The 13,747-nt window shown below is 36.7% G+C and overlaps 1 protein-coding gene across 1 annotated transcript in view; it reads left to right on the plus strand.

Moving 5' to 3' along the window:
• LOC120422616 (uncharacterized) overlaps nt 1–13,747 on the plus strand; it is a 64,307-nt gene that overhangs the window by 26,066 nt on the left and 24,494 nt on the right. Inside the window, exon 2 of the mRNA XM_039586110.2 lies at nt 11,729–12,088. Within this exon, the coding sequence (XP_039442044.1) occupies nt 12,032–12,088 (57 nt within the window). The 5' untranslated portion in view covers nt 11,729–12,031. The remainder of the gene's footprint in view (nt 1–11,728; nt 12,089–13,747) is intronic.

Genomic DNA, 13,747 nt, shown 5'->3' on the forward strand with positions numbered 1-13,747 from the left:
GCAAGCATCGTCTTTTGCTGGAGACCCGGGGTGGGAGGCGTGTCAAGTTTCCGTATTTTGTTAGGTTTGCCCCCAGTTCCGCTTTCCTGGTCCGCTTCCTTCTTTTTGTGTTTATGCTCAAGGTGCCGAGTCATTCCGCTTGTGGATCCGCCTTTGATTTGAATAATTTTGGGACACGTTTTGCACTGTGCCGTTTCGTAGCTCAACTTTTGGAAATGGTTCCAAATTTCTGCCATGTTCTGTTAATAAATCAACTTAAGATTGATTTTTACTTGACCATGTAGAAATACTTACGCTAAGAATCGCGAATTTGTTCAAAATTTATCAAAAGATAATTGATTAATGGAATCCTGCTGCACAAAATAATGAATGCACATTAGCCTGTCCCATTTTGAGGTCATGTCGAGGAATTTCAGGTGCTCACTTCTTAAATGATAGATTATGATGTCAGGAACAATGTTTTCTTAGACAAGAAAAATTAATAAAATACTTTCTCGCACCCCCTAGTCGATTTACTGAAAAAAGTCACTTTTTTGAACAAATTTTCTAAAATCGCTTGGAATCAATACAAAAACTGTTTCGATCAGGTGTGTATTATCTTCAAACGATAGGTTTTTGTCCATAGATTAAGATGCACTATCAATATTGGACCAAAATTTAAGTTTTTGGACTCTCCCAGGCGGATTTGTGTCGAAAAAATCGCATTTTTTCGAAACTTTTTTCAGAAATGTTCATTTAATTTAGGGTAGTCTATTTTTCCAAGTGAAACCAATACATGCAGCTTATAGGAAATTTCATGGCGAACATTTTTGCTTCTGAGAAAATCCAATTTCGACACTCCAAAGCCGAGATATTTGAGTTTTAGTGAGGAAAAAAGTGCCAATTTTCAAAATTTCTCAAAATTCAGTAGCAAGGCCTACTAGTTACACGATGTAGCAAGCATATGTCTCAATGGTCAGGGTATGCTTTTTTATAGTAATTTTGGCCGCTGAATCCGAATCTGAAATCAAATTTCGTGTAAACAGTGATGTTTTGGAGATACACCCTTTTGGAATGTTATTTGCGTGTTTAAGAGGCAGTTTTTGTAAATATTGCTCGGTTTGTTCTAGAGGTCGTATCGAGGTGCTCCGTTTTGGATGAAACTTTCAGCGTTTGTTTGTTTATACATGAGATGAACTCATGCCAAATATGAGCCCTCTATGACAAAGGGAAGTGGGGTAAAACGGGCATTGAAGTTTGAGGTCCAAAAAACATAAAAAATCTTAAAATTGCTCGCATTTTAGTAAAACTTCATCAATTCCAACTCTCTTAGATGCATTCGAAAGGTCTTTTGAAGCACTTCAAAATGAGCCATAGACATCCAGGATTGGTTTAACATTTTCTCATAGCTTTTGCAAATTTCTGTTAAAAATGTTTTTTTTTACACCTCAATATCTTTTTGCAACAGCCAGCAACACCCATACTCTTTTGGTTCAAAAGTTAGGAAATTTAATGAACTCTAAGCCTACGGTAATAACTTGTTGGCCAATCGCAGTTTTTCTCATAGTTTTTCGATTTTTCTATAACAAACATTTCGTGCTTGCCATTTCATTAGGGCACATAACTTTTTTAGACAAGAGTGTGTCCCTTTCACACTTTATGTAAACTGTCATTCGAGTGAAAGGGATACACTATTGTTTACAAAAGTTATGTGCCCTTTTGAAATGTTAGGCTCCATTTTACAACGTTAGTTATTGTTCTGTAGGCATCCATAGCGGCACTTTTTAGTCTCACTTTTGTCATATTCGAAATCCTCGGAAAATTCAAACTTCAATGCCCGTTTTACCCCACTTCCCTTTGTCATAGAGGGCTCATATTTGGCATGAGTTCATCTCATGTATAAACAAACAAACGCTGAAAGTTTCATCCAAAACGGAGCACCTCGATACGACCTCTAGAACAAACCGAGCAATATTTACAAAAACTGCCTCTTAAACACGCAAATAACATTCCAAAAGGGTGTATCTCCAAAACATCACTGTTTACACGAAATTTGATTTCAGATTCGGATTCAGCGGCCAAAATTACTATAAAAAAGCATACCCTGACCATTGAGACATATGCTTGCTACATCGTGTAACTAGTAGGCCTTGCTACTGAATTTTGAGAAATTTTGAAAATTGGCACTTTTTTCCTCACTAAAACTCAAATATCTCGGCTTTGGAGTGTCGAAATTGGATTTTCTCAGAAGCAAAAATGTTCGCCATGAAATTTCCTATAAGCTGCATGTATTGGTTTCACTTGGAAAAATAGACTACCCTAAATTAAATGAACATTTCTGAAAAAAGTTTCGAAAAAATGCGATTTTTTCGACACAAATCCGCCTGGGAGAGTCCAAAAACTTAAATTTTGGTCCAATATTGATAGTGCATCTTAATCTATGGACAAAAACCTATCGTTTGAAGATAATACACACCTGATCGAAACAGTTTTTGTATTGATTCCAAGCGATTTTAGAAAATTTGTTCAAAAAAGTGACTTTTTTCAGTAAATCGACTAGGGGGTGCGAGAAAGTATTTTATTAATTTTTCTTGTCTAAGAAAACATTGTTCCTGACATCATAATCTATCATTTAAGAAGTGAGCACCTGAAATTCCTCGACATGACCTCAAAATGGGACAGGCTAATGCACATTTGCTTCGAATGATTTGACGTTTAATGAGTAGGGTAGAAGAGTTGATTTTGGGATCGATTTTATAAATTTTCTGAATTATTGAATCGCAATGTTTTGAAAACAAAAAACCCTTGATTTTTTTTTGTTTTTACATTTCATGCGTGACGTTTTATCTTATATCTGATGAATATCTTGAATACATTTCTCTATATGATTATTTTGATGATTAAAGTTTTGAGAAGCGCTCATATTAGGTACTCTACCCTAACGCTGATTTATTGTATTGGTGACATTTCTTAGGGGCGTTCAGTGAGGTGTCATTTTTTTCAAATATTACTATGGATCACGTGAAGCCTGTGCACATGGAACTTTTTGAAATTTCAGCGATGATTTGTCAAATCTTTTTTTATGGTAAGAAAATTGCAATCGGCTTGAACTTCTTACATTCCTGTTATGAAAAATGGATGCAAGTAAAGTTGGTTCAACATTTTGCAGGTGGTCATATTTTCGGGAATTCCCGGGAAATTTGGAAAAATTTCCCGGGAAACGGGAATTTTAAATTTTCGGGAATTCCCGGGATTTTTTTTCCCGGGACGGGAAATTGGACGCTCTAACTTGGTGTCTTCGGCAACGTTGTAGGTTTGGATAAGGACTACACTAAAAAATGGTACACGGTAAACAAATATTGGTATTTTTTTATTCCAGTTTTTGTCATAAAGACATGATTTGAAAAAAGAACACATGTTTTAAGAGACATCAAATGCCAACTTTTAAAAAAATTCTGGAATGTGCACAAAATCCTTGCCCGAGTTATGATTTTTTTTATAAATACTGATTTTTTCAAAAAATCGAAATATTGGTCGCACAAATTTTTCAGCTTCATTTTTCGATGTGAAATTGAATTTACAATCAAAAAGTACTTGTGTTTTTTTTAAAGTTTCATCGTTTTCAAGATATAGCCATTTTTGTTTAGTTTTTTGAAAATAGTCAAAGTTATCCATTTTTTTTAAATAAGTGCCAATGTTTGCCCACTGTTGAAAAAAAAATACTTACCGTAATCTGGGGTGAATCGGGACTACAGTCTGAATAGGGACAGCAGTTTTTAGACCACTTAAAGCTTTTAAATTTGGTAATGGATGTACACATTTTGTTGGTCTGAGTCTGTTCTATCCGAAACCAACCAGAAAAATCAAAATATTGTGCTCCAACATGGTTAAAACTGCTGTCCCAATTCGCCCCATGTATCCCGATTGACCTTAAAATTGTATCTCGAAGCCGTTGCGTCGTATCAAAAAGTGGTCAAAGACAAACTTGTAGGAAATGGACGGGCTTTCTAAAAATATACACTGAAAGAAAAATACACGCCAAATCTATGAGATTTTTTGATTTTTTAGTCTAAAACTTAAATTTAAAGGTGAAGTCACGATTTTTTTTCGTTCAAAATTTTTGAGGAAATAGCCTAAAATGTTTGATTGGATGTAAGGGCAAACACAAAAATGGCTTATATAGACCCAGGATAACATGTCTACAAAGTTTCGTTAAAATCGAAGAGGATCGGGTACAAAAGTATCAGAACAATTCCTGATTTGAGCTGGAATTGCTCTTTCACACAAGTTTCACTTTTTAACATTGAAAATGTGATCAATGGTTTCCAAGATATCATCGATTGCATATAGAGGGTCAATGAAAACTCTTTTTTTGTTTTGTTCTTTTCGAAGCCACATCTCAGCAACCATAAACTTTGAAAAATATTAGCAAAGGCCTAGCTTTGCAAAACACAAATTGTCCATCATACCCTATAGCTCAAATGTTGGCACCCAAGACACAAAATTGATCAGAAAATCCTTTCTTGAGGTACAGATTTTCGAATGATTTCATAGCACTGTGACACTATGGACGACAGACCCCAAATTTGAATGAAGATCTGTATGAAGAAACTATTGATTTGCATAAATGGCTTATTTGGATATAAAAAATCGTTAGGCAATGTTGAATACAAAAATTAATTAACAGCAAATTGCGAAATTATAGACAATTGCTCACAGTGGAACAGCAAAATTTATATTTTCCAGGGAATAATCTACCCCTTTTTTTCAATAAATATCAGATAGAAAAAAAGTTAAACTTACTCGATTGAGCTTTCCGCTCACGTATAATGCAAACACTATTTTTATCCGTCTGTTTCAATTGTTTCCTCCCACAAAGTTGCATGCACTGGCAAGTGCTCTCAACTCACACCCCCTTGAAGAAACCTACCCCTAATGAGAAAAAAAGAGTGGAAACATAAACCTTACTCAAGAAAAGTCTTTTTTTTATTTTCTTACACATTTGGGTGGATGGTGGAAACTTGCGGAAAGGCTGTGGAAATGTCTCGGGAAAAGCCCGGGCAAAAGTCATCACTGCAGGGGGTGAATAATTTATCACTTAGCTTGGCTCACCTGCAGCCGACGACGTTGCTTCAAAAAGGTTTCCTCCTCCGTTTAAAGGGGGGTAACATTTGAAAAAGTCCTTTTTTTAAGTTGTTTAGAGCATCATGAAATGCTGTTTTAAACTCAAGTTAGCCTCTTTTGAATTGTTCCCTCCAAATGTACTCCAGATGCCGAGCTTCATCTGTTGCATAGTAATCTCTGAAGTGCAGCAGACTGTCTCGGGAAAAGCTCACCGGCGTCGTGTGCCTGTGTGGGTGGGTGGGTATGTGATTTAAGCATATTTGATAAGGCAAAGCATAACATCATTGTAGAAGCTTCCTCTGGAGTACAACTTAGTTCGAGGTTCATGTGCTGAATATAAAGATGCTATGTTTTACCAATCACATCGATGACATTGATAGAATGATCCACTGGGAGTGTTATCCTTAGTGGAATGTACTCTTTAGCACGAACGTCATGATTGAGATTTATGATCAGCCGGTTCGGAATTTTCTAAATTAATTGGAACAAGTTAATCAAATATTTAAAGCTTTCAGATCTCATTTCTAGTGCTGTTTGCTCAATACCAATCGTTTCACAAGTTGTCAGGATAAAAATTCCACCCCAGAAAAAAATCCTGTCCTCGCTCGATTTATGAGCAATAAAACAGAAGAAATGGGATATGAAATTCCAAATATTTGAATAAAATCCGAGTCTGATGGGGTCGACGATACCAGCTCAGGGGAAAAGGATTCGCTATATTTTATGCGAGTCGAATGATTTATTAGGGGGTTTATTGTGACGAATGATGATGAAACAAATTAGTTTGTTTGTGATGACTGCTCTTGAAAGATATTTTTCGAACGATTTTGCTTCCATTTTTGAAAAATTCCCATTTAATCTTCATTATTTCCCAATTACTCAATAAATCATCCCGTCCACCGCCTCACAGGAGAAAGCAAAGCTTCATCGAACGGATTATGTGTGTCGTTTGACTTCTTGCTCTGAACCCCGCAGGGAGTTTCCATAAAACATGCTACACATTATATCGGAAAACTCGTTTCATCCCCCGTAATGAGCGTCCGGGTCGCTGTCGGTTGTGCCAAAAACACTGAAAAGCCTCTATTGGAGCGGGGGTAAAGATATATTTTCCGGCACACCAAAATACACAAAATTGATGAAGGTTAATTATAAATCATAAAAACGACACGGAGGGAAATGGGGACTGTTTGTTTTCCCAGGAGGGGGATCCCCAGCAGCTGTTGGCTGCTTTTCGGCGACAGTCTGGGGGTGGGAGAAGGATTTGCTGGCTGGTTGTTGGTTTAGTGACAAAAGCAGGCATGATTAATTGAATTTTGCTGTGAAATTTGAGTGTGCCTCAATGGACACAGGTACCGGCGTTTCGCTATTATTTTGCTGAATTGGACTTTGTTGGAAGGATTTATGCTACTAGTCGGGTTTATTGCTACCAATTGCTATTTGCTCATATCAGATCAGACCAGGCCGGGCCATCAAAATGAACCATCATCAGCCGAAGTGAATGTGGCAAAAGGCTTCCTTTATTGGATCATAAATTTTGCCAGTGAATTTATGAGCGACAGTTGTACAGTTGATTACAGTATTGTTTAATTTATATTGTTATTTATATATATTATTTTTTTCAATAACCGAGAAAACGATTTTATAAGTAAACATGCAAATCGATGTCCAGTACGATATTCACTTTTTTAATTCAAAATGTGAAGTTTCATTTTGTGATCTATACGATGGACTTGAAAAAGTAATTTTCTGCAGAGCATTTTGAGAATTTTATTTTTGTCAATTTAATTTCTGGAATCTATCTGGTGATTTGTGAATTCAATTTATTCACAGCTTCAAAATGAGTTTCCGTACATTTTTATTTAAATAACGCTTGTTAAAAAAAGTATATTTTTAAAAATCACATTAAAATAATTTTAAAAAAATACAACACATTGAAACAGAGATAAAAGTCTTTAATGAGATGAACTTCTCTCTACCAAAAAGTAAACAAGAGTAGAAACAAGTTAGAAAAAATCTACATCTCTTTAAATAATCAAAAAATAATGATTTTCAAGAATGTCAATGTTAATTAACAGCTGTAGTTATTTGGATTTAGTTAACAAAAAATTGTCATCAAGGGAATGAATAGTGCTATAATGTTACGTATGAAAATTGAAAATTTAGTGCAACTATGCCTCTACGCATTTTTTTACAATTTAAATGATAATGGTGCCATTTTATAGCAGAAAATGTGAAAAACAAGCATAAAATTGAAAAAGTGACTGTAAAAACATGAAAAATTAGACAGGCAAAATGTAAAGATAGGAGGTGGTATAATAAGCCAAATACTACCAAAAACAAACATAAACTAAACAAGATAAATGCAAATAAAAAAACTAAAAATGAAGCCAGAAAAACATAAAACAAGAGAAGTAAAGTTTTTCGTTAAACAAAAGTTGCTCAAAATGACCTCCTGAACACTGGAAAAATAAAAATACCGAAAAAAAAATTGGGCAATAGAAGGTTAACATCAGGAATTCGTGAATTTTTTATCGATTTTTGTTGAATTTCACACATTTTTTTTTTGTAAAATTACTCAAAGGTAATATTCAACCATACAAAATTTAACCTTATTAAACTAGACTTTTTTTCCTTTGTGTTTAAAGAATGTTTCACCTGTCATAAAAAAACACTTCAAGTGAGGAAAAACACAAATCTTTGTTTTTTTTTTTTTCATTTAAGGCCGATGCAAATATTTAAAAAAGTTTTTGTCCCTCGGCTCTGGCCGATGTCAAGGGGGGGGGGGGGGGCAAAAAAATAAAAAAATATAAAAATTTAAATAACAAGCCATAGTCATCACATTCAAATGAAAAAAGTGTTTTAAAATGCATTTTACACTAGTTCAGTTGTTTTGCAATCATTAGTTTTCAAAAAATCTAAGATCTGACAAAAACAAAAATTGTACTGAAAAAAAAAAGATTTTGCATCGAAAATTCCCCCCCCCCCCTGATTTTTCGGGCCAATTTTGAAGGGGGGTGACAAAAACTTTTAAAAATATTTGTACCAGCCTAATCATAACTTTGCAAATACTTGAACAAAAGAGTTTCTACCTGCATTATATAGAAAATTGTCTAAATAATTCGATAAAAATAAAATTTTAACCCTTAAATGCCCACTAATATTATTTTTCAATTTCAATTTGGTTTTATTGGTGAATAATCAAGATACAATGAGTTATTTTGAAGTGCATAACAGAGTTTTGGAGTTCCTTTCAGCTGTGTGTTGCATCTTAATCCATTTTGGAACAATTATTTCTTTAACTAAGGCACTAGCAAGAGTAAGAAAAATTCAAAAAAAAAACTTACAGAAATTGCAAAGGAAAGGGGATAGAGGAAGAGAAAGCTTATATCTAGATCACAGGTAATTTATCCTTTGTAGATGTGTTTGATCATCAGTTCCCCAAGGGCCAGGAATTGTTCCGCCTTGTTCCCCCGCGAGAGCAAAGAACTCCGGCAGGGTGAAGAGATCTTCCCCGGTGACTTCTTGCTGGGCCGCATCGCCGCTACCGGCAGCGACCACGCTGGCGAACGAACGCCCCCATCCAGGAGGGATCGCTGGGTTGTCCGCTGGAACCGTACGCTGTCCAGCTGCAGGAACGGCTGCGCTCGTACTTCGCTGAGGATAGTGGGACGCTGCTGCTTTCTTCTTCCTCTTTTCCTGCTCCTCGAGGTAGGCCTTGCGCGCGACGCATCCGCGGTAATTGCCGGTATGGTTGCCGTCACAGTTCGCGCACTTTACGCGTGGCTTGGTTTGTTCTGCCTTGTCCCCCAAGTCCGCCTTTCGTGGCAGTGCGCACGCCTCCGAGAGGTGTGACTCACCGCACTTCACGCAGCGGGGCCGGAGGTTGCAGTTCCGCGAGCCGTGGCCGAATTTCTGGCAACGGTGGCATTGCGCTACGTCCGTCGGGTTCTTGGTGTAAAACCGCCAGTTTACCCAAAAACCGTCCAACGTCTTAGTCCGCCGCAGGTCTTGGATCTTGACGGTGCCGCGGTCGAAGTACAACTGGTACAGGGTATGCGTACCCGTGACTGTTGTCCTTCGCGAGAGCACTTTTATCTCCCGTGCCTTTATTCCGGCGTTCGATAGGAGTCGCTTCAGGTCGGCGATCGGACGGTCTTGGTAACCCTGCAGGACGACCTTAACAGGGGGCTTCTCGGGGTTGTATGTGTAGAAGTTGAAATTGCTACGCTTCAACTCTTCAAACACCAGGTCGAAATTCTTTTTATTCAGTGTGATCACTTGCACTGCCGACTTACCGATTTTCAGACAATATCCGAGGCCTTCCAGCACCTCGTCAACATCGTCCGCCAACGTGTCCAAAACAAAAATTGGTGGTGGTCTTCGTTCCGTCAGAGAATTGTTCTTTTTTGACGTCGGCACTTTTTTCCGTGCACGACCATCATCGTCGTCGTCGTCGTCGGTAGTGCTGCTACCGTCGGTGTTGTTATTTTCTTCGTCGTCGCTCAGCATCTGGAACTCGTTCCTGATGGGGATGTTGGCGGATGTTGATGTGCCACTGGTCGTGGCACCGGAAGTACCGGAACGGGTTCGCACTGGTGATCTCGGAACATACCCGGGATGTAGTAACTTTTTGTCGATTCCATCTGCGCTCACGCTCCCCTGCGCGATGGCGGCCGACACGGCGTTGGTTTGTTTACCTTTTTGCACACGGCCGGTAGACGAACTTCGCGGGTTTTTCGAGGCCGCACTCGAACTGCCACGGCCACGGCCGGCCTTTGGCATGCTGCAGGAGCAAACTCGCGGGTATTCACAATCAACTACGGCGAAAAAATCCGAAAAAACGATGGAGCACTGAGCACTTGACTGCTGCTTGCTCTCGTGCGTACACGGAGGTGTGGCTAATATTATAATTTAACATTTTAAGTATTAAAAATCAGTTTTGACCAATTCCTTATGTTTTTATTTGTTTTATTTTATCACCATCGTGTTTCCCAGACAATTTTACATAATTATCAATGTAGACCTCAAACTAAAATGAACTATTGGCGAGATACAGTGATTGACATGAAAAAAGTGCGCAGCACTCTGTCCTATGAATTCAAATCCGAAATAAGTTTCTCATATATAAAAAACGAACTATGCGGGATTCATCTCTTTTTGTTGAAAATTACACCATGTACCTCCAAGTGCTGCGCAAAATCATACATTTTTCAGTAAAATCGTTGTATCTCGCCAATAGTTCATTTAAGTTTGAGGTCTACATTGATTATAATGTAAAATTGTCCGGGGAACATGGTGGTGATAAAATAAATCAAATAAAAATATAAAGAACAGGTCGAAATTGAATTTTAATTCTTAAAACGTTAAAATATAATATTAGTGGGCATTTAAGGGTTAAAATTTTATTTTTAACGAATTCCTTGAACGATTTTCTATAAAATGCAACCTGTAGAAAGTCTTTTGTTCAAGTATTTGCAAAGTTATGGTTATAAGAAAAAAAAAAGTTTTTTAGAAAATCGTAAAAAAAGAGGGCTGGGTAATTGGAAAGTCTTAGTCTTAAAACGAAATATAACAGAATTTAAAAATTCATAGAGCATTTGAAAGGGATCAGTAAAAAGGAGCATTTGAAAGGGATCTAGTAAAAAAATAAAGATTATTAAACAAATTGGTCCATCGAATTATCGGGATTTGGAATACTTTTTTCAGTTATAATAATTGTATCAAATTTGAAATTCTGGAGTCAAATTCACATTTAAGTGTTCATAACAATTTTATATTTTATTTATAAATCTAGATTTTTTTTAGAACAGGTCCTATAAACATTTGAAAGACAATTGTTTAAAGGACCTTTTCATTGAAAAAAATCTAGAAATACTATTTAAAAACGAAATTTAAAAAAATAACAATAGGATCACATTTTTTGAAAATCATATTAGTTTCCAAGTATACTAGAAGTCACCTCAGCAATGGCTAAATTAATTTTCATTCGAATTTCAGTTTATTTTTATATTAGGAACGAGTAGGATGCACTGTTTCTTCTCAAATTGCACACCCAAAAAAACTCACATGGAAACCCCAACCTGAGGAAAACCACCCCAAACTACCAATAACATTCCAAAAACCCAACGAAATTCCTTACTCGCGTGGGCAAAATTCGCTTCCGAATGCAGCAGCATTCCTCGTCGGACTTCAAACTTCAAAGCAACTTCAAAGCACCATTTACACCCACACTTTTGGTGGTGGTCCCCCCCCATCCCTCCTTAAAGCTCACCCTTTGTCGTGGGTGCTGCTGTTAGGTGTGTGAAAATCTGAATATTTGATATCATTCGTGGAAAATGCGCTCGTGGACCTTTTTTCCCGTCCCCATCCTGCTTGAAGTGTGGGTGGGTGCGTGGGAGGGTGGCTCAAAAATTCAACAGGTATTTACCCGTCACTTTAAGGGCGGGTCAAACGACAACCTGTTATTTTTCTCCGTATCTATGTGATAGGTGTGTTTGTTTTTCCTTTTAAATGCAAGATTAAGTTTTCCGGAACGAAAACTCCGAAAATATTTTTCGTGAAACGGTGATACTTTGATGCGAATATCATCCTAATGAAAGATTCCTGTTCTCTTTTTCCCTTGCAGAGTCCCCCGAAAATCTAAAATCCTGCGAAAACTCGATGGGCAAACAACCCAGGATGATCCCACGTGGCAGCTATGTTCAGATGAGTTGTGCCACGTGTACCAGCCAGCGCGAGTGAAGAGTGAGTGCCACCGGGGAGCAATAGAGGCAGCAGAAAGAACATTCCAAGTTGGGAAAAAATCTCGAAAAAGCACAACATAGGGTATCCCATTAGGAGAGGGAGCTTTTTTCTAAAAAAAAATAAGTGAACAGCATAGAAAGGATCTCAAGGGTGTGCGTGCAAGTCAGCAGACAAATCATCCGCCATGCCAACGACAACGGTGAAAAACGAAGCCAACGAACAGCACAGCGATAATGAGGAGGTAAGAGACCTGGAGTGGTGGGGATTATTTAGGATTATAGGAAAGCTTTCAGTTGGGGTAAATAGGTTTAATTTGATGGTGAAAACTCCTACCTTAAGGTGTTGAGATAAAGACAAGCTCAATTTAGTTGAAATGTTCCAAACTATACAAAAATTCATACCACAAAGTTAAACATCGTCGCTTGCGTGCTATCTTGTGACACGTCCTATATTTTTACAGAAGACGTGTCACAAGATATCATACAAGCAACAAAATATAAAGATCACAACGTTCACAGAACGCACATAGCAAGCTGTTTGACGATTGTTTTCTTTTGCCCTAACCAGCGATGGAATAATCATCATCAAAAGAAAATCTCTGGACGTTCATCAAGAGAAAAAATCCGAAAGGAGCATGGCTCTCCTCTCTCGCGCACGAAAGATCGGTAAAAAGAATCTAAAAAAAATCATCATCTTGATTATTCGGTGGAATATCCTTTTCACTACTATACTTGCAATTGTAACGTCACACGTCGAAAAATGACCTGTCACATTTTGTAGATGGGCAATGTGTGTAAACAAAGTGAAATAAATATTATTAAGTGGTGCTGACAAGGAAATTCACAAAAAAAAATCAGCAGATTGATTTTCTTGGAGAATTTCGGGAGCGATTTTCTTTTGCGTGATTTGCCTCCTCTCTTTTTCGCGGGTGAAGAAAGTTCGCAAGCGAAATTGATTTTTTTGCGATTATTCCATCCCTGGCCCTAACAAAGTTAGGGATGAAGCATTACTGTCAATTTGTAAAAAAAAATCCAGCACAACAATTTGTCAGTACCTTTTAAAGTTTTAAAAATTATATAATAACCTGGGAACGATTGGTTTAGCAAGCAATTTAATTTTCATTGGGGTTTTTCGAAAACGATGCTGTTTTTAATTTTGTCATATTAAATTTTCATGTTTTAAGTCAAAAGTGAAAGATGCAGCAAGCTTTTAACTAGTCTTTTTTTTTAGTTTTGCTGCATATTAGTTTTTAATTTCTTAAACAAATAAAAAACGATAGTCTTCCCGTGAAAATCAACAACAACTGATGAAAATCTAAAAATAAAATTACGCAAGATCTTTTGTGAAAGAGGTAATTTGAGGCCAAAAAATGTTCAACATTCCCAAAATTCAACTTATTTTTAATTCGTTATAAGTTCAAGAAACAAGTTTTCATTTAATTAAATTTGTGATAAATAAGATAAAAACTTCGGCGATTTTGATATTTGGCATTAGACAAAAAAGTGACAATCCTTTCAAAATTTCATTAAAATGTTTGATAGATTTTAATAAACTTTTTGTGTGAATATTGTTTTTTTTATTTTTTTTTTGATCAATTTCGAAATAAGTTTTCAATTCTTTTAGTATGTTTTGAATTTTGGCATCATCTTAATCAAAAGTGCAAAAATGACAACAAATAAAATATAATCTAAGTCTATGGCATGACAAAAAAATGTGCAGGCTCGTTTTGGCTTGAAAAAACATTATAGGCCTTGCTAATGGATGAATTTGTATTTTTTCATTTCATTTGGGAATTTCCGGAAGTAGGCATTTTGCATCATTAGTTCGTCCTCACAAATTTGCATGCAATTTTACCAGCTGTTTATACAAAAATTGCATCTAGATTTTCGAAAATCTGTAT

Source organism: Culex pipiens, chromosome 2, assembly GCF_016801865.2.
Source record: "Culex pipiens pallens isolate TS chromosome 2, TS_CPP_V2, whole genome shotgun sequence".
NCBI lineage: Eukaryota > Metazoa > Arthropoda > Insecta > Diptera > Culicidae > Culex > Culex pipiens.